Here is a 24,984-nt window from a genome sequence, read left to right on the forward strand (position 1 = left end):
TTCCTTGTGGTATACAGATAAATTTGGGGAAAAATAGCACTAGTACTAGACTGGGAGCTATAAGCTTTGGTAAAGAAAAAGTTGTTGTTAGATGATGCAACATGCACTTCATTTTAAGCAAACTGAGGCCTTAAGTTTGTTCCAAGAAACAATGCATTTGGCTTCTGGCTAGTGTTTGAACAACAGATTTTTTAAGGAATATATTTATTCAATAGAGTGATCTTAGTTCTTGAAGTATTTTCTCCAACTACATAACTATACTTGAACTGCTTGTTTCTGTTGCAACAAAAAGCCAAGAGAGGTTACATAACTTACATTTCTGTAAACCTCGCATGGTTGTTCATCAGTGGCAGCCTGTTTGTTGTCCCCTCTTCTTTTCTCGACCAAATACAGCCCCTAAAAGTTTGCAGAGCTGGACCAATATTGACCAAGCAAATTAAACTTCATGGAAAACCTCCAAAACTTTCTCATCACAAAAGTTTGTGCTGCCCTGAGTTAAACCATTCAGTCTTTTTCAATCCCAGCCCAGTGCCACTCTTGTAGTCTTTTCACTGCTTCTCATTTACTATCGGCTGGCCCCAGCTAGTGTTGGGCTAGCGTACAAATGGTTGTTCCATTTTGGCACTTTGGCTTGCCGCGCTGTACCTATAAATGCTACATAAATTGAGATTGGTCTTGAGACGTGCCCCGTACCAATCTTCGAGAGAGGTGGGGGTAATTTACGAGGTGTGATTTGTGGCACGAATTTATCACCGGCACTTTATTATGGCCGGGACTGATTAAATTGATCTGCAGATTGGTGGACAGCACTTCATTCAGCTTAAGCTGTGCAAAAACACAAAGTCTTGTACAAGTTGCATGTTCAGGATCCAATAACATGAGTCATGCAGACATCCTGTAACAACTTCCATACATGTAATTGCTTCTCTGCATTACATTTCTGCTTTTTTATCAGCACAGACATTTTTGTTTCCCGTCTGTTCCTTTATTTTCCTTCCTCTCTCCCTCTGTCTCTTTGCCCACCTGCCAACTCTAAGCAGACACACACACACACACACACACACACACACACACACACACACACACACCTTTGCCTCACTAAAGCTGTGATGGAGATGTAAGGAACGCTGTTTGGCTGTGTTTGCTGGCAGATGCCTCTCCCATGGCCAGCCTGACAGATTACGTTTATACGTCCAATTCAGTTCAGGTGCTGAACCCGCCCAAGAAAACCCCTCCCAACCTCTTGTGGGGAAGAGCTTAGCAGGGAGGGAGAAAGGTAGGGATAAGACTGAGAAAGACTCAGGGGAGGGAGAGCCAAACACACAGTCTGTCTGCGGCGACTAAAAGTGAGAGTTCGAGAAGACGACTTGTCTTGGAGAGACTGATAAATCCTGCAAGAGAGAAGAGTCAATGAGAAAGATCGAGAGGCTGCGAAAAGTCAAAGAGGGGTAGGCAGAGCGCCGTGAAGGAATGAGAGGAGTAGAGGGGGGGTGGAGGAGAGACAGTCGGAGCGAGAGAAGCCGGGGAAACACACATTCCCAAAGAACCCATCCTGGTGAATGGATCTCTGCGCAGCAGACCAAATCCTTGTCGCTATGTGATTGATTGGCTAACGTGGAAGTGGAGTCTGCTAGTCAGCTGACGGGGGGTCTCGGGTGCTCGAGGAAGAGGACTCCACTAATCCTTTCACTTTAGAAGAAGCCTCCCACTCATTCGGCACTTGTCCAGAGGACTTTTCTGCCTTGAGGACAAGGAGAGTAGAAGAAGAGGAGTGTTCAGGGAGCTTTTGTTGCCACTTCAGCCATGTCAATGCTAATTGCCACGCAGCAGATCGATACCACCACCTCCAAAATGGTAAGCATGGAGCGACACTTGTTCTGTGGTGTGCATACTGTTGAGCCACTGCAGCTTAGTGTTTCTGAAGCATGTCTCCTCTTTATTAGTACGATAAGGCCCATGGGATTTGCATGAAGCCAAGTCACCCTCTTTTGTCATATTTTAGCTGAATTGTTGCCACTTTTGCAACACTCTCATTCTAACTGAGATATTAATTACGATCCAGAGACAAGTGTACATCTGGCTCGGGCCAGCCAGGTCAGGCCACTGGACTATGACTGTCCGCATACAGTGACAGGAGCCTTTTTTTGATGGGCCAGCACCGTCCCTGGGGCTCTCTTTCATAAGTCACTCACCATCTCTCAAGGCTAGCGGGGGAAGGTGGATGTTAAATCAGACTCTCCACCTGTCTCGTTAAATCCCCCCTTTTTCTGCTCATCTTTTTATCACTTGTATTTCCTTATTTTAACCCTCAGAAGCCCATTAAAGATGTGACTCTTTTAGTGCTTGTGAATGCTTGTTCTGGGATGACATATGCTGCTGCAACACACATGTCAAGTGGCCTTGGCTTGTTTGGGGAATTACACGAGTTCACTTGGAGGATAAATACAAATTTTTGCAATAAATTGCTCAAGTTTCAGTGTTGTGAAGTGGTTCAGTAGACTCTGTAATAGAAATCTAACAGTTTAATCCCTGTAACAACAAAATGCCTACTGCCTGTGTATATTAAAATGGAACTCCAGTGCAATTAAGGCAGCGATGCAATAAGTCTGAGAAAGTGTGAATAACATAGGAGATTAAAGTGAAGTGGCTACAGTAACATTTGCAGCACTCAACATATATTTACATTTTTAGACAACACCAAAGTCACCTCCTAGTGGCGTTTCTTGAATTGTAGTCAAACTGCACATGCTCAGATGATGTTGTGGAAAGGAAAGTGCCATCTTTAGTTAGCTAGAACAATATGTCAGATGGAGGAAACAGTTCATTATAAAGTCACACGTGATCACTCACATTTAAAATGTTAACAAGAATGAAAAGAAAATGCAGAAAAATGTATTAGAAGTATTGTATTGTAAGAACAATTGAACAAATTGGGGTCATTTGGGATAAGTGAAGTCACACATACATTTCAATCCCTTTTCCCACTGGGCAAAAAAAACAGCTAACATCTGGATTTTGTCTTTGATGGGAAAGGTGGCAATTGGCATTCATTCCCACGACTAATGACTCTACACTAATCAGTAATTACTGGCTCCAGCTCTGATCGGTTTCGATCAGCATTAATGAAAATACGACACCCAATTGGACGCATTCATTATCACCTTTTGCTGGAGTGATACATTTATGCATTGTAAAAAAAATGAGAAACGTTTAAACATCATCCAAAATCAATCAATACTCTGCTATGATCTACCAGCAATGGAAAAGCAATCTGTCACCTATATTGAATGGATTTCCTGCTTTTAAAAATACTACATATATGTGCTCTTTTTGGTGGGAAAAAGGTATAATCAGGCTGCAACCAACATTTGTTTTCAGTGTCAATTAATCAGGCAGTTATTGTCTTGATTAATAGAATAGTTGTTTGGTCTATAAAATGTTGGAAAATGGTGAAAAATGTTGATCAGTGTTTTCCAAAGCCCAATATGACAATTCAAACACTCTGCTTTCTGTCAAGTGGCACCCTTTGGGGCTGAAAAATGAAGCCAATGTGCAAAAATACTGCCAAATACTGCAGTTCCTCTAGTGGCCACTTGAGGCTGGTGCAAAATATGGTTTTGATCTTTATAGTTAATTTCAACATTAATGACAACTGTATGAGAGGTAAATTTTATATGATTCACCTGTTCACATTTTTATTAAGGCCCAAAGTTACACATATTTCAGCACAGGGCTGCTTGAGTGACAGGCTGCCTGCGGATGGTGTCCTCAGTTTTTCAGTCAGATCCACCCCTCGCTCCTCCACAGCTCCACTCTCTCTTATGGTTACTATCGAGCTCCAAAAAAACTAACATGGCAACAGCTTGAAATGCCAAACTAGAGGCTTCAAAAGGGGAGTCCATGTACCAGTGGATTACATCTACATGGCTACATCCATGATTTATACAGGCTATGTCGCAGAGAAGAAAAGACACCAGAACATATTCACATTTAAGAAACTGAAATCAGAGAATTTTGGCTGTATTTGGCTGAATGGCGGTTCAACTGTGGAGGAGTCTCCTAAAAGACAAAGAGACGGGGAGGTTGGCATGCTCCAGCCCAGAATGGAGGATAATTTGAGTGTGATGTTTGTCCAGAATATTTGTATCGGAGGGCAGAGCCAAGTGGCATGTTAACAGTCATCTGTGGTGCTTAGTGTACATTATGTGTGAATTTTTACCTTTTTTTTCTTAGAAAATTATTCAAACCAATTGATTATCATATTATTTGACAGTCAATTTAATAGTTAACTAATTGATTAATCATTGCAGCTCATTCCACTGATGGCATGGCAAAGGAAAATGTAAGGTGTAAGCTGTTACTATTCTTCATCGATAAATCATGATTATGTAGTTGCGTATGATAATACACTCTGGATCATTTACCAAACCACATTTTCTGCTATTGAGAAATGTTCTGATTGTCCTGTCTTGGCTGGTAAAACTATTAAAGTCTATTCATGACAAATGCCTGCGCGCTGGAAACAACACGTTTCCTGTCATATTTGTATTTCAGAGAAATCAAACATGAGCTTCTTTATACAGCTGGTGCTTCTGGCCTCAAATCGAATATCAAATAAACAGAAGGCACGGACACAACCTCCCAACCTTTGGTCAAGGCCAGACTCTGCTGCAGAGTTCCTGCAAAGCAACTTTTAGAAAAGCATCTTCAGCATCAATGCTGTTTGCACATAGCTCAAATAAACCAGATTATCAACATCTCAGGTGAGAAATCACAAAAATATTATTATTGCTATGCATCACTGACATCGTTGGTCATTATTCTGGTCAGGTAGATGTGGTCAGTCGGTTCCGGGTACAAGAACACAACATGTGGACATCTGCCTTTAAAAGAGAACTTAAATGCTACTCATCGAGGTGTTTTTACTAGAGATGCAAATTAACATTGCCAAAGTGGAGGTGTAATTTACAGATGCAGTTATTGTTTCAATGTTACCTCCTGGTTTTCGTTTTTTCTCAAATAGAGAATGGCAGTGTGATTAACAGTCAGATGTAATCCATTACCATGGCAATCAGTTTGCTGTTTTAGTTTTGCGTCAAAGCGATAGCATGGATGTTAGCATGATATCGATAGCAGTCACTCTAACCAAAATGGAGCATTTTACTCCACCTCCTTCACCTGAAGGTAATATGAATGAATCTAACGTTAGCTGGAATTACTGAATTAATTGCTGGGTTACTTGTGAAAGATGATGCTTTGCTTAACTATTTAACAGACAGTTGGTATAGCAACTAGTTTGTTTGCTAGTGTAATATCGTCATTTAAGTCTGTAGTTAAGTTCGCTCGACTGTACATTGGCTTTTTGTACCAAACAGGGCTTCTACCATAATGTCCTTGACATCGTGTTTGCATTTATTTTGCTGGTACTAGCTGGCAGTTGCTTAGAAACTTTTTATCTAACATAGCCTAGTGTAGTCTGAAGATGTTAATGGGAGAGTTCAACCCAAAAATGAAAAGAAAATCCTCTTACCTGTCGTGCTGTTTGTCAATTTATATTCTTTTGGTGTTGGACATATCGGCCATAGAGATGTCTGCTTTCTTTCCAATATGATGGGGATAAATGGCACTTTGCTTGTGGTTGCTCAAAGCACCAAGAAAATACATTTGTAAAACTCAACAGCAATGTGTCTTTCCAGAACTCATGAACTCGTTACTTGAGAAAATCCACAGACCTTGTTGTGAGCAGCTTCATGGAGTATTTTCTTTCAGTCTGACTGTTATCACCATGAATCTCTTATGTCTTCGATGTAGCCAAAAAACAGGTGGGTGTAATATTTTGCAGTTTGCATTTGTTAATCATGCTACTCACTTTCTGCATCATTGACACTTTATGTCAGGAACCATATATATTTTTCTTAGCTGAAAAAATGTCACTCTTCGCCCTCAAGCTTCACGCTGCGTCATATCTTGACAGATCTCACCCTCTCATACTCTCTTTGTGCCCTCTTTCAATTTGAATCCCCCGGTCTCGGCGCACCCTTTCATCAACTGGTCCCCACCAGTGCAATTTTACAGTGATGTACTGGATCCAGTGCTCTCCTCCCCGGTGTCCCGGCGCCTAGGGTCAGCCCTTTGATACCCACTGATCAGATGATTTGCAGCCCAGTAGCAGCAGTCAGGCCTGTCTGAGGGGTTTGATGTCCCAGATTTAATACAAAGCTCCCCCACTTTCCCCTCATACCTCCCCAGGCAGACTGCACACATCACCACTCTATGTTAAGATGTCTCATTTCCCAGCTAATGTGTCTAATTCCAACCACTCTGTTACATTAAAATGGTTTCCAGCTCATGAACTATTATCCCTGATGAAAATTCCTCACTTAAAACACTAGAGATGCTGTTGGTGCCAGCCAAGAGACGGGGGATTGAGTGTGTAGCAGAGTGTAGGAATGTATTTTAATGACATTTTGATATAAATGTTATTGGAAAAACACTTGGTTTAAGTTACAAATTCCACTCAGGTTTCATCCAGCGTGGATAAATATTTTTGTGCTATGTGGCAGATTAGTTCTGTAAAAAATCGGGGATATATTACAAAAAAAGCGGCAAGATTTAGTATTGATTCTTTCTGAAATGACAGATGATTGACTGCAGCACACAGCAAAGGCTGAAATATGAATAAGTGATTTTCTCTGTGGACATTTGTCTCTGGCGCAGCTCCTCTGTGGCATTTAAGTCCTAGTTCTCTTCAAATAAATCAATAATTACTTTAAATCCACGGTTTTCTCATTCACGCAACCTTTTTACTTTCCAAGCCAAACACAAAAAAGCAGAGTGGCAAAATGACTAATGTGGAATTGAATGTATGGATTTTTTTGTGCTAATTGAAGCCCTGGCTAACGCGTTCTGGACGGTTTACTTGGACTTGAGTCAAAATTGTGACTGGAATCCTTGAGTAAAACAAATTAAAAAGCCATCAGGTAATGACAGCTGGTTGTTGTAGTAATAACAAAGCTTTTTTCACAATCATAAATTCAAGGTGCATGTGTGTGTGTGTGTGTGTGTGTGTGTGTGTGTGTGTGTACTCTGTGTGTAGCAAGTTTAAATGCCAGTAGTCCAGGTGAAGAAATATATCTGAACTTTTCATCCTTCCCGCCCCCTGTTCTGACACTTTCTTTTTGTTCTTTGCATCTGCTTTCATTTCTCGTTCCCTACAGTTTTTTTTTCCTCCACCACCCTGGCCTTTCCTTCTGTTAACCTTTTAACCTCACAGTTATCATTTGAGGACATCTGGAGGTACAGACAAACAGACGGCTCGGGGTATTTGTCATGCTGCTGTCTGCACTGCTTGCAGCAAAACAACAAGAAAAACGAGCGAGGGAGCTGAAGCCAGACACCTGAATTCTGTTTTGTGCTGAAATTCACCTGCTAACTCTTCTTGTGAAGTGACTGGTTCAGCAGAAAGACCTCTTAATAAGCAGCAACCCACTGGTGGGCTCATGAGCAGCCAAACATTGTACAGACCCCAAAAAAGTTGTATTGAAACAGTGGCAACTGCAAATATTTAAAGATATGTCAAAACGTGTCGACATGAATTTGACATAAATGCATAAAAATGTGCCTTGGACTTGAAACTGCAATCTCAGCGTAACCATCATAGAGCTTCAATTATAGCAAGCTAATAGAGAGGACATAGATGATTTTAACCAGGTTAAAGCTACTTGCTTATTGCCCTTTTTTCATGTTTTTGAAAGAAATTGAGCCAGTGTGCTCTGCGTATAAAGGTTTAAATGCTTGTGAAAGGCGTCTAAAAGCAGCAGAAGAATAGTGATGTTGCTCCAGGTTTTGAAATTATTAAAACATGATATAGCTTCATTGAGAAGATGCAACAAGTCAATACAAACTATTTATGATACCATGTGGAATGAGATCACGTCAGCATCCTTTAAACTACTTAAGGAGAAACAAAAAGAGGAGAGGTTTGTTGAAAAAGAGCTTTACTAAATTAGAGTTTTTGTTTAAAATAATGTCACTGTGAAAAAGCAGGCATAGGTTAAACATCCAGGACATTTATCAACATCCAACAGTAGCTAGTCCTTTTCAGCTCAGGATTTCACTTGCTTTTTTCACTCCCTGCCACTGGATTTGTTGGGTTATTGCTGAGCTGCCAGAATGACAAATCAACCCTCAGCAAACAGACTTTTCTTACTTGGACCACCATCTTCACCATATGTGAAATTATTCTGCTGGCCCCGTCTGGGGAAATGGGATCCAAGTCAACAGAGAAGCATGAGATAACTGCAATGCATTTTTTTCTCTCTCTTCCATCACAGCCTTGCATCTGCAAATTACCTTTGTGCCTCTTACACTTTATATATGTGCTCCATGTTTCACCCACCGTTACAGCTCAACCCGCTCTCGACTCTGGGCTCTTTTCTGTTTCTCCCCTTCAGCCCTCCTCTCTGCTCGCTCTGTCCCTCTAAATTTCCTGGGGACTTTATCTCACCCATTTCAAATAGGATTGGGACTCGGTTTGCCATGCTTCATGTCACTTTGCTGGAGAATTCCACACTTGATATAGACACATCATAAAACTGCAGAATGAGCAAAATATGATTTGTCAAAACTTTTTTTTTTCCCCTTCCCTCTTGCTGTCATTTTCCAAGATTTGTTTCTCCTTCGTAATGCTTTGAGTCATGGTGAGAGATCGCCGGGCTGCGTGGCATTGGGCAGATGGAGGTGCCCGTCAAAAAAAAGAGTATTTGTCGACGGATTGGTTTTGAGGCGGGTAGGTGGTTTCACAGCTCGACAAGTGACAGCACCTATTAATTTGGCCATTTAATTTTAAGTCCAACAGCGTCAGGCTCCAGCACCTTCAATCTCCCCCTGTCATTCAAAACAAGCCTCTAGCCAGCGGCCGAAAACACACACACACACACACACACACACACACACACACATTGAAGCAAAAAGGCTTTTTAACTTTGCCTCGCTCTTTTCTAAAGATGCAAGAAGGCAGGAAGAAGCCTTTAAATCTCTCAGACTTATACCCTAACACATTTTAAATTGCCGCTGCGCCATCTTGGCGATACTTAAGGACAGATGTAAGGGTGTGTAAAACGACTGCAGCTGCAAATTGGGTTCTCTCGTCATAAAGTACAAGTCCAACAGACCCAAATATCCCGGGTAATGGCCAGATTGATCCTCCCTCTGTGAAGCTTCGGATTGAAGGTGGAGGTTTATGACAGTATTCTCAGTGAGAAATGGACCGCAGCGGAGCAATGTGACACTACAGTATAAATTCATGAGTTCTCGCGCTCTCTCGCTCTTTTTTCCTCCCTCACCTGAACCTTTGCTCCCGCTGCGAACGCCTGCTCCCATCGCAGCTTCAATAGAGGATTTTTCTTGTTCTTCATCTTCAAGGTCAAACTTGTCTTTTACCTCACATATAGTTGGCAGACTTCCCCTCTCTCTCCTATCTTTCAACGCTACCAGGTGGTTCAATTACTCAAGTAGCATATGTGTGCATTTAATTAGAGAGGCAGCACCATATGACTTTCCTTTTGACTTAAAAAAAAAAAAAAAACAGTTTAAGGGATCTGCTTAGCAATGCAGATACGCAGATAGATTTGGTTTAATTTGTCCAGATTCTAAGCTTTTCTTTTCTTTTCTGTTTTTTTTTCAACTTGAAATACTTTCTGCTGAAAAAATAATCCCCATGAAAGCCTTTCACAGTTTTGCCCGTTGATTACTTGAGTGATGTGTTTTTAAAATGTGATTTTCATTGTTAAGCTCTGCACTTCCATTTATCTCCATTGTATTGGTGTTGAGGCAGAAATCTTAGAGACCTGAAAATCTTGACAAATTAAACCAAATTGGTCTGCATGGAAACAGCCAAAACCTTACAAAACGGCAGTCTCCATGATGTTTTAATTCTTTGCAGCCAAACATCAGTTTACCAAACCCTTATAACTTTACTTAAGCATAATCTTATATATTTTCATCTAAATGCATCAGTGGTATGGACTCGAGTCACATGACTTGGACAAAAAAAAAAGTCTCCAGAGATATAGCTGTTGGTTATCAACAAAGAAATATTGCAAACAAACTGCTCGAAAATTGCACTCATGATTTTTGTCCTACATTTTTTACTCTGATGTTTGCAGAAGAGATAATTTATTACGTTGCTGCTAATGCAAACTGAGGGTTAGGGTCCTTTGCATCCTTCTGTGATCCTTTCTCTCTTCTGAGGTTTTTGTGGGTCTGAATGCAGTGTAGATGGAGCTCTTCATGAGTTCTTTTTTTCCTCAGCAGCAGTTTGTGACTTGCGAGTTGTATAATTGATCTGTCGTTTCATTCAGAGCTCATCAGATCAGATGGATGGATGAGAGAAACAGCTACTGTGAGTGAATGCATTTTGACACAGCACAATGACCAGTTAAGTTCCACTCTCAATGCACCTAATGTTCTACTGCTCCATCTGTGCCCAGAGTACCTTCTGCATTCCAAGAGTCTGATGCAGTTCATAAACTAATGGTATAGATATTGAAATTTTAGATAACCATCTCCTTTACTGTCCCTTGCTGTCCCCTCTTTTCAGACACATGCCATGTGCAGCATAGTTAGAGGTTCTATTTTGCTGATCCCAGAATTTTGCTACCTGTAGTATTAAACCACATTTGCTATAATGACCCTGAACTACAGATTTTGCCAAATGAAACACAATATTTGAGACTGACACTTTAAATTCTAATGTAGTTCCCCAAACTAAGATGTTAACAATTTTCCAACTTGGTGAAATAGTGCGACCATAAGAAACAAAGCATGTTGGGTTTGAACATTTCACTCAGTGTATACATACAGCTTCAAACAGTTGGCAAGAACAAATACAAGGTGTATGTGATAATATCTGACATTGTGGAATGAGATTACTTAAAGCTGCATGGTGTTATACAAGCAAGAAACTGAGAAAATGTATATTAATGGTAGAAAATGCTTTGTTTTCTATCACTTTGAGTGAAACGACCCTTTAAATCTCATTAAATCTTGTGCATTTTTCTTCCACCATCTAACATCAAAGATATTGATCCTCTTGTTTAATCCCTATTACTTAAAGCTTGTCAGGGTGATTGACCGCCTCTCTCCGGCCGCATTAATTACCATCTGGCAGTCCCGCGGCTGAAAATGTGGTTGGCAGAGACACAGCTTTTGGGAAAACTGTGGACAGTGACCCGGCAACTCCCTCTGCCTCCTCACTGAGGCAGCTTCTCCCACACTGTCTTCACTTTATGATGGAGGGAAGGATTTAGAGACTCCACAGTAGATCCTGTCTGACCAGGGAGGGACATGCGTCTTGATAAGTACAGCTCCTCGCTCGGTGGCATGAGATGAGAAACTACATCATAAATCATGTTGGTTGGGTGACAGAAGGAGATATGCTGGAAGATGTGAGCTCCTGGGTGTGCCCACAATTTTTGCATGAATTTTGCAGCACATTGAGCCATTTACTCAGAAGTAAATACACACAAATGAATCTGCATTAATCCACTAGATGGCAGCATTTGTCCACTGCTCCCAATTTAAGTGTGTTGAATATCTGAGTGTGCTACAACTGTAGTTTTTGGCCTGTTAGCTGTTTTGCTTTTACCTTTAGGGGGGCTTAACCATTTGAAACATGGGCAGAATTGTTTGATTTTATTAAAAAAAAAAAAAAAACATGAGGAGAAAGCAATGAGAAACTTAACAAGACATGGCCCCAAAAGTAGCAAGAAATTAGTAGAAAAATAATAATAATAAAAAAAATAAGAGTGTAACAGACAAATCAAAACAAGAAAATGACCCCGCCAAAATTACTGAGATTTAAAAAAAAAAAATGTATTATTGATCCTTTTTTCTCTGTAACATAATTTAAGTAGAAAATTATAGTAATTGTAAATATAGTTTTCAGTACATTTCATTATCTCAAACTAATGGCTTAGTATCTCAAAATAATGACTTAATGATAATAATGATTCTTAAAATAGCCCTAGTTTTTAAAATACTTTTCTAACTCCCTAACTTATTTTTAGGTAATTCTAGTGTCACTTTTTTCTAATAAGTAATGTCAGTCCAGGTGTAAAAGGGTTTGAATGCATTATTACGCTAAAGGGGAAGTTAAACAGGCTTTCTGGGAAAATTTCCTGTCAAGGACTTCCAGGAATCCCCCACAGTGGCTCGCCAGGGAAAGATGCGTTCACGCTCGATTACATAAAAACTCAATGAGAATTTGGGCGGAATAAAATGCAGCTGAAGCTATTTTAAATCCTCCATTTGTTCTGCTTTGTGATAAGGTAATACAAGGTTTCCACGTTTTTCTTATAGAAAACTCAAAAAATCTGCAAGACTTTTTTTCTTCCTTTTAAGAAACAGGTTTGGAAAGCATGCTTTCTTTAAATAAAATGTGTCTTTTTTTTCCCTTCTTCTTTTAATTTTTGGTAATATTTTTCTTTTTTTCCCCAGTTTTCAAGGAAAACTTAAAATTTGAGGCTTTTTTTTATTTTTCAAAGGCAAATTACTTTAAAAATCATCACTTTTGTAATAGACAAACTGTAAAAACTGAAATTATTAATGGACTTTCAAATATCCATTTTCAGGTGGAATGCTGAAATGATGTTGGAAAAGAGTTTAAATCTTATATGTCTGAACCTGGGCAAGTGGGGCAGGGAAAAGCTTTGACATTTTGTCCATGACATTGTGTGGGAACTCTGGTAAGACCATATGTAAAAGAGTGATCTTAGTATACTGTCCTCTTTCGTCCCCTGGGAATTTGTGATGTCTCACTTGGCTGACATGAGCCAGTCCTTCCCCACAAAGAGAATACTCTGGCAAGGATTAAACTACACAGCTCTTCCTTCTGCTGGCCAGCTGCAGGGCTCAGAGCCTGCTGCAGTTAACTCTTCATGGGGAAACCTTAAGTACATTTCTATGATCTCAGTCAATATGATGATAATCTAATAATTTCATGTTGCAGGAAAGCCAGGACAGATCACACAGGAAGATGTTGCACATTTTCAGTCCACCTTAAATCCAGTGCATTTTGAACCGATTTCCTGCAGTTTGACAAATCTAGTGACCCAGCCTTTTTTTCTGTTTTTCCCCTTCTTAATCACATCACTACAGTGCCTGGAAATTGAATTGCATTTGCCAGAGTCTGAGATAGATTTGATGTGCAGAAACACATGGCTGCTTTTTTTCTTTTATGAAACCTTTCTTGGAAATCAATGGTAAAATATTTTGCAGACGCATGGCAGAGCTGGAGTCTGTAGTGGCTGAGTAATGCAGCGTGTTTAAATCTTTAGTAAGTCATCTTAATTGGAAAGTAAATTCAGAACAGATGTGATTGTTTTGCTGTAAGTCAGCTGTGAATGTGTAAGAGGTGGACGTTTGCATTTCATGAGGCTTTAAGATTCCCCCAATGTAGTTGTGGCTGTTTTCTGTGGTCTGTGATGAGTGGATTCTTTTTTATTTTAACTCCTGTTATGCTCAGTTTGTTAGGCACACAGAGGGAGGTGTTCTGCATCCCGTGAGGTCGCACAGAATCAAACCAGATTACAGATTCTGTTGTTTGTCAAAATTAATCTGACTGTCATGGGATTACAAATAAAGCTGCAGGATGTGATATCAGGTCAGCCGGCAACACACAGTAGCAGTGTTTATTGTTTTCTCTCTGTATTTAAAAAAAAACCCTCAAGGACTCACTTCCTTGCTTTTTCCTTGCTTTTGCAACCAAACTACAAATCTCACTTTCTTTTCTATTCATTTTTGAAAATGGAAACTTTCACACATACTTCCCCAAAAACCTTTTGTGGGGGCAAATGCACATATTTTATATTGATATTGTTAACACTGTCCCAACCCCAAAATCTGCACTTTTGGCTGTGTCCACATATTGTGTATTATATAGTGCCAGGTTTAAAATGCAAGTTCGGGGTCCTATTAATGCAAAAATATTTAATCTGCATTTAAATTTGCATGCACATCCCCTTATTTGAACCTATATAACTGCTACTTTTATCGCCACCGTAGCCCCCATATCCACATGCTGTGCACCCCATAGCTCCAGGTTATTGCAAGTGCAAGTTTATTCTGTTTTAAGGCTTAATTGCATCTTCATTTCAATACACATTAGTTCTTACCTATCTAACCTATCTAACTGTATGTATTGTCTGTTGTCACAATATTAAAGTCCCATCAGTGTAAGTTGCTGTACTAATGGAAGAAAACATCAATTACATAGCACTTGTAACTTAAAATATTAAACCTGGAGAAAAAAAACTAAAATTGAAGGTTGAAAATGTGGAAAAAGTCACTGAGTGATGTCAGACGCATTCATCTTCTTATTCTTTGGTCTATCAAATTTTGTCCCCTAAAAACGTGCCATGCTTGTCAACTTCGTCTGCAGTTTCCTCCACATGGGGGCACTCTCGCTCTCTGCATGACTCATCTGTAGATCCAAATGGAGGCAAAGATAAACTAATAAAGACTCGAGCCCACTCTATCTGCAAAGTCATGATAAGTTTGGATCGCTAACCTCTGATATCTGATGTGTTAATGTTGCGTTGTGTCGCTGTTTGGTACATCAGCAGATCTCTGAGTCTCACTTCTGAGGCAAAGACCTATTAGTCCCCGAATCAGCGGTCACTTTGTTTCCTACCACAAGGGAGGGAAAGAGGGGAGTCGGGATATCGCTGAGGCTGGTGTCTCCGTCTTTTCGGGTCCGGATCATGAGATTCAGTCTCCTGTAACCTTTTATTGCATCAATTTCGGATCAAGTTGAGAAAGTGTCGAAACCGCGTCGCAGCAGCATCGTTGAGACCCGACCGGTGAGGCTGAAAGTACGTGTTGTGAATCCTGAACACTGCTTGGAGTGCTTCTTTCTTCTTTTTTTTAAACTCGAGCATCGTCTAATCGAATTACCTCAGCCATTCCTCATTGACCTCTACTAACTTTTTTTCCTGCATGTATTGATCGAGAACAGACTCGCCAAGTTATCCTTTTTTTCGGTCGAAATGGCGTCACTGTATCAGAGATTCACCGGCAAGATCAACACAAACAAATCCTTCCCCAACCCTCCAGAGGCGAGTCATCTCCTCGGGCAAGGTGTCGAGGGGGAGAGGGCGGCTGAGAGCCAGCGACCCCGGCTTCAGTACCGGCAGCGCTGCGAGGACGAGGATGTAAGACACTTCATCACCTTTGCTTGTCCGATTAAACATGTTATGACCATTTTCAAATAGTTTTACAGAATAATCCACTCTGAAATAGCATGATATGGATTTGGTTAACTTAATTTCCTCCCACTGTTAATTACAACTCCTTCTTTCAAAGGCAAACTTGTCAAACTTGTGCGTCATTGCATCAATTGGTTGGCTTGTCTGTCAGTAAATGACGCGTCAGTTACGTCTCTTGCAAAGCTCATTGGCGCTGTCTGGTCACTTCAGAAATCCTACAAATGGCACAGCTGTATTTTAACATCGCATGCTGTTGTTATACGATGATCATGTGTTACTTTTACATGTGTCACCATGCTGTTTCCAAGTCTACCATATAAAGAGTAAAACTTAATCATGACCAATGATTCCCAGCATCTCTCATATCAATATCTGTCTTTTTGGTGTTTTCATTCTCTCCAACATGCTCTGTGTGTGCTCACACCGTGCCAGAAAAACGAATTTTTGTTCTGCAAACTGCACACTATGCCTCTGAATCTGTGTTTGTTTACCCCAGATGATGTGTTTGTGGGAAGGATTTCCATAAATTCCACCAGGGTCACCTTCGCTCTTTATAATGGCGGTATTATAATCCATGTTTGGCCGTCCAAAGCACCTGCCTGAGTCTGTAACGTTGCCAGATATTCAGGTAGGACGTGCAGGCACGCGGCGCTGTCCGCGGTGCTGAAACAGTGACTCACTCTGGGTTTACCCGCTGCTGTCGCTCTCCATGGTGCTGAAACATTCTTTCAGCAGACAGCTTGTATGGGACTGTTTTTATTGCTCTGTTTACTCTAGAAATACTAAATGCACGTTATTGTGAATACATTTGTTTCCCGAATACTCTTTCCTTGCAATCACTTGTTGTATTTCCTGTTTGACTCTGGAATTATAAGGTTCTGTTTGAAAACTGGACATGATAAGGTTTGCATCCTAGATAGCAAAACTTCTACACTTCATTAGGGGGCAGCTCACCCCCAGATCAAAAATACATATTTGCCCTCTTACTTGTAGTGCCATTCAATCAAACTACACTGTCTTGCTCTGAGTTGCTGAATATTGGAGATATCGGCTTTCGAGATGTCTGCCTTGTTTTTAATCGTTAATTGCTTTTGTATATGTTTACATAGTCAAATCAGTTGGCACAGCAACTAAAATTTGCCTTGGTATACTGAACATATCATTTTAATCATTTCTAATGATGATGAATCAAGTATATTATGTGTGTTAGCTAGAAATACAAAAGGGTTAAAGGGACACTTCACCTCAAAATAAAAAATACATGTTTACTCTTACCTGTAGTGCTATTTATCAGTCTAGATAGTTTTGGTTTGAGTTACCAAATGTTGGACATATCAGCCATAGATATGTCTGCCTTCTCTCAGATATAATGGAAATAAATGGCACTTGGCATGTGGTGCTCAAAAAGTCAAAAACATACATTAAAGAAACTCAACAACAATGTCCCTTCTAAAAAATCATGACCGGTCACTAAAGATAATCCCCAGATCTTTGTGGGCATTTTCATGTAGGAACTATTATTTTTCTACTGGACTACACCTCAGATCCTGACTGAGTGTGACTGCATGCATTTTAATACACTCTGGCACCAATTTGCATACAAAATACAAAGTGTGTGGATCAATATATTTCCATTTTGACTTAGAAGATAGTAAGTGTCCCAACCAGACTCTATCCAGCAGGCCGTAAGTTAAGTATCACTACAATAAATACATAAAAGTCAAAAAGGCACATAGCGTTAAGACAAGTGTTATTACTTGTCAAAGATTACTACTTGAGTAACTAATGGAATAATAATGCTAAAGTGTTTAGTATTTTTTCCATCAGTAATCTCCAGCCAAACATATTTTTTTATATGTTTGTGTGCATTTATGTTTAAAGTGCTCTCTACCCAAACACCCGTGTCTCACCTATTGCATGCTAGCATGTGATGCAAACTGTGTGTCGCACAGTGCGTTGGAGGAGGTAAAACTCCAATTGAGGTGTGCATGAATATAACATGAGGTTGATTTATTGACTGGCGGTCCTGTCCTTGCGTTCGTCGGTGCAGAGAACTCCGACATGATTTGAAATCAATACAAACACTGATGTATAGTTCATCAACCTGCGAGCCTGGCGGGGGTTAGAAGAAGAGCTTTGTCAGATATAAAGAGTTTTGAATACAGGGCTGTGCAGTGATTATTGCAGGGTGGGGATGTAATAATAAAACCACTGCTCCATTGTTCCATTGGTTTAGTTTTTAGCTGTTTTTACCATCTATTTAATATGCACAAAATAGACACACTGTATCTATATAGCTCTCCTCTATTGCTTAGTCCTCCATCTTTTTTAATGTCAATCCAAGCTTTGGCATCTATCCAGCTGTGTGGCCTTAATGAGAGTCTGGTGGAGGTGACATTTACATCATGCTGTGTGGATGAGAACTAGAGCCCACTGGGATAAAGAGCTCATCCACTGACTCAGCCTCCCTACAGGGCCGCCACACAGCCCCGCTCTGCTGCCACTTCAAAACTTTATCCACCCTTTTCTCCTCAGCTGCTCCTCGCTCCTTACGCAGCACTTCTCTTTCACACATGACTCTTAGTAACGGGCAACGTTAGCGTGCCAAATTATTTTCTAAGAGTGTTCTTTATATCTCATTTTTGCAGCAAAAGCATTTATGGCAGCACATTTTTCTTTTATCATGCCATTGTATCACTGATAAATGCTTGCCTGTATTGCTTGAGGTGTCGGGTTTGTTACACTTATTGTAAGTGTGTCTGGATAAAAATGTCATTTAAATACCATAATTGTTAGCCCCACAGTCTTAACACCTTCTTTTCTATTTCTACCTCTTCCCTCCTTTTTTTCTGTCATCACATCAGCACCTTTTGCCTGTTTGTTCTGCTGTCGTTTCTTTCCAAGATTACAGTCACGTTTGCAGTTAATACACTTACACAGATAGATTTAGCTTCATTGTCTTGCTAAAGGATATTACATTTTTTTCTGTGTCATGTTTCAAATGTGTGACCTTTTAGTTAATAGGTCAGTAAAAGTTGTATGTTACACCTTTTAAAACTCATGTTACAGAGTGATTTACAAAAGGAAAAAAAATAACACAATGAAAGATATGTATAACACGACATTACAACAGGAGATAATAGCACAGGCATAACTCAAAATATGAGTCAAGCATAAAAGTAATTAAAACAACAGAGGGTCAGTTTTGATTTAAGTCACAGACCTGCTGTGCTAAAATACAACTGTAATCCTCATGCTCAAATTGGGTATTCCCATAATAAGTCAAATAGTTGTTTAAAGGAATGCTTCACTCACCAAATGATCATTTATATATGAATTGCTCACTCTGTGTTATTTTCAGTTTACAAAGAAAACTCTGTTTCTCGCATGCCACCAGGTGCCTTCCAAAAATGAAGGAGATTTTTGATTAATTAAAGTCATAGGGGTCCAAGTGTCATCTATCAACTCGTATGCTCAGTGCCTCCCAAGCACATATGGTTTTGCAGTAAATTAACTATTTAAAGTGCTTAAGTTTAAACAGCACAGCTGCACCACTGAACCATGCATGAGTTTGTAAACTCAACTTGTTTGCTGCGGACGCATACAAGCAAAACAAAACATCTTTCTGTATGCAACATAACTTGGGTTTGTAACTGATATACAAATGGTATTTAGGGTGTATTCCTTTAAGCAACTTTTTGTCAAATTCTGGGAATACCTTCTCGAGGCATTAGAAACTTTGGATTGTATACGAGCAGGTCCGTAACTAAAGGGTCACTTATTTGATACATGACACAGAAAAAGGTGTCCTGTAGATAAATAAGTAACTTTAAGCAGGATAGCGAATCCCAACCTGCACCCGCATTCTGTCAGATCCTGAATAAGCTTAATATAAAAACTGCAAATATGACTGTAGTCCTGCAAGGAAATGACACAGCAGAACAGAAGGCAGCTGGTGCTGACTGGATGACAACCATAAAAAAGCACAGTGTTGGAAGTAGGATAGGAAGGTTTTGCCGCTGCAAGGCTAACAATTAAGAAATTTAACTGGCACTTTTATTCCCCTTTTTTTTACAATTTTATCCAGTCACCAGACGGGAAATGTTTACACTGTATATTTCTACAAACAGCCATTATGTTGTATTTGTACATTTCATACAAATCATAGCAACATTTCCAAAGTGATGTAGAATATAGACTGACTTTGTCATCTGGAGGGGACCACTGTTTTTGACCAAAAAAGCAACTACACTGGTTGTCTTTTGGCAATTCTTCATGCGATTTACACCCGCGTTTGTGGCAACCAAAGTGTTTTTAGCTGCACATCAGTGCAATTCCCAGCTAACCGGGGTGTATTTCACCGATCAGTCTGCTTTTTCAGCAGCTTTTCTGCCACCAAATGTGGGTGTTTTAAGCCAATAAATTATCTTTTTCTAACCATTACAAAGTGGGTTTTTTTTGGTGCCTTAACCTAACCACATGCTAACCATACTCCTCTTGAGAAGCAATATGTTTCAGTGCTTGTGCTATAAAATGACGTACAACTGTGATATATATGTAGTTTGCAGATAAGTTTAATGCAAAATGTTTTTTGTCACAATGAGTGCGATAAACTCAACATCTCAAGCCTTATGAGCATTAATCAGTGATATAATGACATGATAAATGAAAATGTACTGCAGTAAACTAAGACTGATAATTAAGGTGCCAAACAAGTAGTGGTGTCTTCCTGATCTCAGAACCATGACAAATAAATTGAGATATATGTATTAATTGCAAATATTACAGTTAATGTCATTATTTTTAAAGGTTAAAGTGATGCTATAGCAACAAATTAGCACTGAGTGGAAGCACAAAATTACAATATTATCAGATTGTTTAACTTCCAATCATATAACAAGTGACTGATCAGTGTTTGTTCTCCATGCGGGCACTCCTGACAGAGGAATTAGTGTCCCTCAAACAGACAATGCATTTAAAACAGCTCATTATCGCCTTGGTTTGGAGTGAGCTTGACTTATTCTCAATTGTGGGCTAAATCCTTCTCTGTCAATACATTTGATAGTGATCTTAGTCTGAAATCCTCTCTGATGGTGATTCCCAGCTGGTGAAACAACTCATTACAGTCTAATCAAATAGTTTTTTTTCCTCTCTTTCCACCCCAAAAGCTTCCAGTGCAAATGCATGCTGGGGTTGATTTGTGACTGTTTCACTGACATTTTATCTGCTGACTTTCACACTCCAGCAGGAATTTGAGAAGTTTAATTTCCAACATTGCTCAGCCTTTCACTCTCGCTTGGTCCAGTCCGACTCTATCTAGAAAGCAATATTATGTAAAGCCTTTAGGTCTCCACTTGAGCCTCTGCTTCCCCCCAGCTGCTTCATTTCAAAGCGAAAAGTACACGCAGTCCCACTTTTCAGCTTCATTAATTAGATATCCTCTACAATGGCATTTAAACCGGAAAAGACAGACAAAAAGCAGAAATGGATCCTTTCTTTCACTGTGAAAGCTTCGTCCCTGCGGTGTGATTTTGTTTCTCTCCACAGGCCCCATTACAAGAGTAAACATCTCTGTTTCGTCTGTCTCCGTCTCATACGATCAGCGCGATCGTAATGAGACTCTGGAGATATCTGGAGCTCTTTTTGTGTGATGTGTGTGTGGTTTAAGTCACGTATTCCTAAACTACCTTTTTTGTCTTATTCTGCGGTCTAATGGCTTTTTGTCTGCATTTTACATTAAGACGGGAAATGGTGAAAAAAACCAACAAACATAAGTATAAATCCAACACTGCACATTAGTGCACACACCACTACTCTTTTTTTGCTTTATCTCTCTGTCAAATACAAACACACACACACACACACACACACACACACATACGCACAGACGAAAGAGGATATTTTTCTCACTGTGGATTATGAGACAGCCGAGCCCTGAAATGCCCTTTTAATAAGCAGGACGATATCAGATTTGGTTTCTATGATAACACAAATAATAATGACCAAGAACAGAGAGGTAGTAAATATGCAGCACATAGTACAATACGATTTTATATCCTTATTCACTGTCAGCAGATATAGAGGTTATTTTGGGGTATAATAGGGCTCTGAATAAGTCATGGGGATCATTTTCTTTCCTCATTGGAAAGATAAATTCACTCTTTCCTCTAGTATATTTTCCTATGCTTCTAACTTTAATGTTTTTCTACAGTATGTTGGTCTCCAAAGATAGCAAAGAGATGGCTCTGTTTTTACAGCGCTATCATTAAAACGGAAACTGCTGCCTTGTTATGTGCAATGAGAGATGGTATCTCTGCAGTATTTTGTATATATTTATGTAAATGTATATTGTTCAATTGTTAGGTCCAGTGTGTAGGATTAAGTAATGGGATTCAATATAACAAGTATGTTTTCTTTGTGTATAATCACCTGTAAACAACAGAGCTACAGACATCGCCATGTTGCAGTGCCACCGTTTTTTTGTGTCGGCCACCGTAGTTAGCAGCAGCTCTGTGAAAAGAGCGTCAGGAAAAACAATTCAAATTTCTTTATATAGCTCCTTTCATACAAACAAAACAGCAAAATGTAAAGGAAATGCATTTAAAGAATAAAATATTACAACAAAAAAAATTTTAAAAAATAAAAATTGATAAAAGTCTGAAATAAAATAAATAGCACGGAGGAAATAAAGTAAAAACCCAATGATTAAAACTTAAAATTCATAACTTACTGTTACTCTAAATTTAATTATTTTTAACAATATGAAGGATTTATCTTCTAATATCCAGTAGGCAGTGAGCTCCACGGTTTGGGGCATAAAAACAGAAGGCAACCTCTCCGGTGTTTTAAGGGAACAACTTCATGAATGTCTGAAGTTTTTAGAGAAAAAAGATATTGTCAGCGTTTGCGAAATTCATTTTCTATCTGCGACATGCAAAACAGTATCTGAGAAACACTGATTTATGATATGAAATTGCTTTACTCATTGTTTTAAATCACCTGGTTTTCGAGAGAAAGAGACCTCCTCAGATAATTCGGCTTTCAGTAAAAACCTTGTGAACAATTAACACTGAAGGAATTCTAACTGGGAGAAGATTCAGTTGGTTGCAGTCTGCAATCCTCAATACTAGATGCCACTAAATCCTTAAATCTTGCACACAGCCTCTTTAAATTGTCTGTTTTAGCTGCCCCCACCAGCACAGTTCACATTCACGTTAATGTGTATTATTCTCAGCAGTTTACCAGGCGTACTATAGAGTCAACTGTGTGAACTTGTACAGATAATAAGTGATTTTTTTGAGCTGATTCAGTGAAATAAGATGCCGTATTTACTTTTTCTTGCTTCCCCAACGACCCTGTTTGTTTTTCATTAACTCTGAGCACTTTGCCGCACAGGCTGATTTATTCTTTTCTGTCTGATCTAATCACTTCAGTTTGGTTCTTGTGCAGTGTTTGCTATCAGTGCAGTGTAACAAAGCAGTATGATGGGATATCCTGCTGTGTGAGTAAACATATCATAAGCGATGCATGCATTTGCGTAATTGCTTTCTGCAGTGACTGACCACAACGTGAATGACTAGTTTATTACTACTCAGATCCACCATTGTTCTTAACGCCAGGGTCTGAGAAGAAGTAGTGTAGTGTGAAAAAAAGTGTTGTTCTTAACTTCAGTTCGCAGTTAACAGGAGCACAAGTTAACTTGGTAACTAGGTTAGAACCTGATTGACATCTTACTGAACAGATTTAAAGGGTTAGTTTGATTTTTCTTTCTTTTAATGGACCCTATTTTCCCATGTTTCTGTGTCTAAGGTATGTAAGCAACAATTTTTGGAACTGGTCTAATACTGAGCAAGACTGATGCAGTTGGCAGCTGCAAGACAGGTTGCAGTTTAACTATTTTGGACTTGGCTGCTTTCATGTTTCCGTTATGCGTATTTTATACTTGCAGTTTCAATTTGCACAATTTGAGGGTTAATAGAAATCCACCTAGAGAGCATACAGAGTATTTTCAGATGGATTAAAAGACAAGTTTATGTAAGATGCCTAATCCAAAAATGTTTTAAACCAGAATATGGCAAACAAGCAGGTGCATATAATGAAAGCTGCTGTCTGTCTTGTCCTCCCAGGATACAGGTCTTAATTAGTTTAGAATAATGAACTGCTACTTGTCTAACACTATCTGATTACGGAAACACTGTTTGCCAGGTTTTTCAGTGTTTCGTGCTGATTAGTAAATAGTAAGTGAGTGATCAATAATGGCACTTGAGGGATAGAGTCATCAGTCTGTGCACTTAATTCAGGGTGGCATGCAGAGATATATGTGTGTGTGTGTGTGTGTGTGTGTGTGTGTGTGTGTGCGCGCATGCACAGGGTTAGTGTTTTTCAGATTCTTTCACTATCTCCTCACAAAGGAAAAAAAAAGGACTGAATGAAGCCCGAGGGAATAATTGGTATAGAGACTCGTCCAATCAGCAAACAGCAAATTAAATTGTTTCCTCTTGTCTCCAGTCAACAATAACAGCGTCAAGCCTTCACTTGATTACTGTCATCGTCTAAATCTTCAGTGACAAGCCTCTTTGACCTCCAGCTCTGTTTCCTCATCGAGGTAATTTCCCTTTCATCAACAATTCCTCCAACACTTCACGTTGATCAAACATGATGCGCTTGCATGTGCACCATTTTCCCCAGTGATGAATTATGCAGCCAGTGGGGTGTAAAACAGCATTATGGTTTATTTATCCTCAGGAAGCTCTTGCCAACCAAATCAGGTACGCATTAAAGGCGGGCGAGCTGCACGTGGCGACGTTGGCATCCTCATGAGAAGCAGATTCCCAGCGGGCAAGAAAGAGGTCACATGATTAGATGGAAGCAGGTTAATGTTAATGTGTTCGTGTCAAAGTTGTTCTATATATAAAGGTTCGTGCATGAATATATCCATAATGTATAACATACAAATATAGTTTGGTAATGATTGCAGCTTTTCAAAACTGACATTTAAAGGAATACTTCACTCCTAAAATGATCATTCGTGTGTCAGTTTCTAACGCTGTGTTACTGAATATGTGAGGAATAATTGTTTTTTCTTGCATGTCTCTGCACTAAACAGAGAATCCAAAAACAAAGGGAATTCTTGTTGAAGTTAAGCAAATGGGGGCCACGTTTAAGTACAGCAAAACTATGTCAAAACTTTCATTTGCAAACTCGTACAAAGCTTTTGAAGTATAATCCAAGTCTCATTTAACTACAGGGCAGACTTTAAAGATCTGAAACTTGGATCATTGCCTTAGTAATCCTCAAATTTAGTATTAGAATGCTCCAATTAAAAATATATATATTCATATATACATGATTCCCAAAATCACAGAGAGCCAATTAATTAATAAATAACTTTAAAAAATCCAGCTTTTTTAAAATTATGTATCAACATTAATTATTTTTAATTATCCTCAGAAAATGTCATTTAAACTTGGTGATAATTTTGTGACTCTGACTGTGACACCATTCCCTTTTATGTGTCAGCCACCGTAGTTTTCCTGCATGTCTGGCACAAGCAGAAAGTGTTTTTTGGAACACTAGATGGCCTTAAATTAAGCATGAAAATCATGAAGAAAAATTAATTGCAGTTAGTAATTAGTATTGAGCTGAGTGGAAAGAAATAGTTGAAAAAATAATCAAATGTTTAAAAAAGTTGCTAAATTGGTAAAAAAAAAATAAATTA

The 24,984-nt window shown here is 39.3% G+C and overlaps 1 protein-coding gene across 4 annotated transcripts in view; it reads left to right on the plus strand.

Annotated features, from left to right (window-relative positions):
- Positions 1–24,984, plus strand: part of LOC121960626 (A-type potassium channel modulatory protein DPP6) — a 269,989-nt gene that overhangs the window by 61,328 nt on the left and 183,677 nt on the right. The window contains exon 1 of one of the 4 annotated variants that reach the window (XM_088072018.1): positions 1,538–1,854. The exons of 2 other annotated variants lie outside the window; for them this stretch is intronic. In XM_088072018.1, coding sequence (XP_087928144.1) covers positions 1,804–1,854 — 51 coding nt within the window. In that variant the 5' untranslated portion in view covers positions 1,538–1,803. Of the gene's footprint in view, positions 1–1,537; positions 1,855–14,425; positions 15,213–24,984 lie in introns of those variants that run through there. One more of the 4 variants, XM_088072015.1, reaches the window with a different exon arrangement.

This window comes from Plectropomus leopardus, chromosome 21 (genome assembly GCF_026936395.1).
Source record: "Plectropomus leopardus strain MGB_pleo_1.0 chromosome 21, ASM2693639v1, whole genome shotgun sequence".
Taxonomy (NCBI): Eukaryota; Metazoa; Chordata; class Actinopteri; order Perciformes; family Serranidae; genus Plectropomus; species Plectropomus leopardus.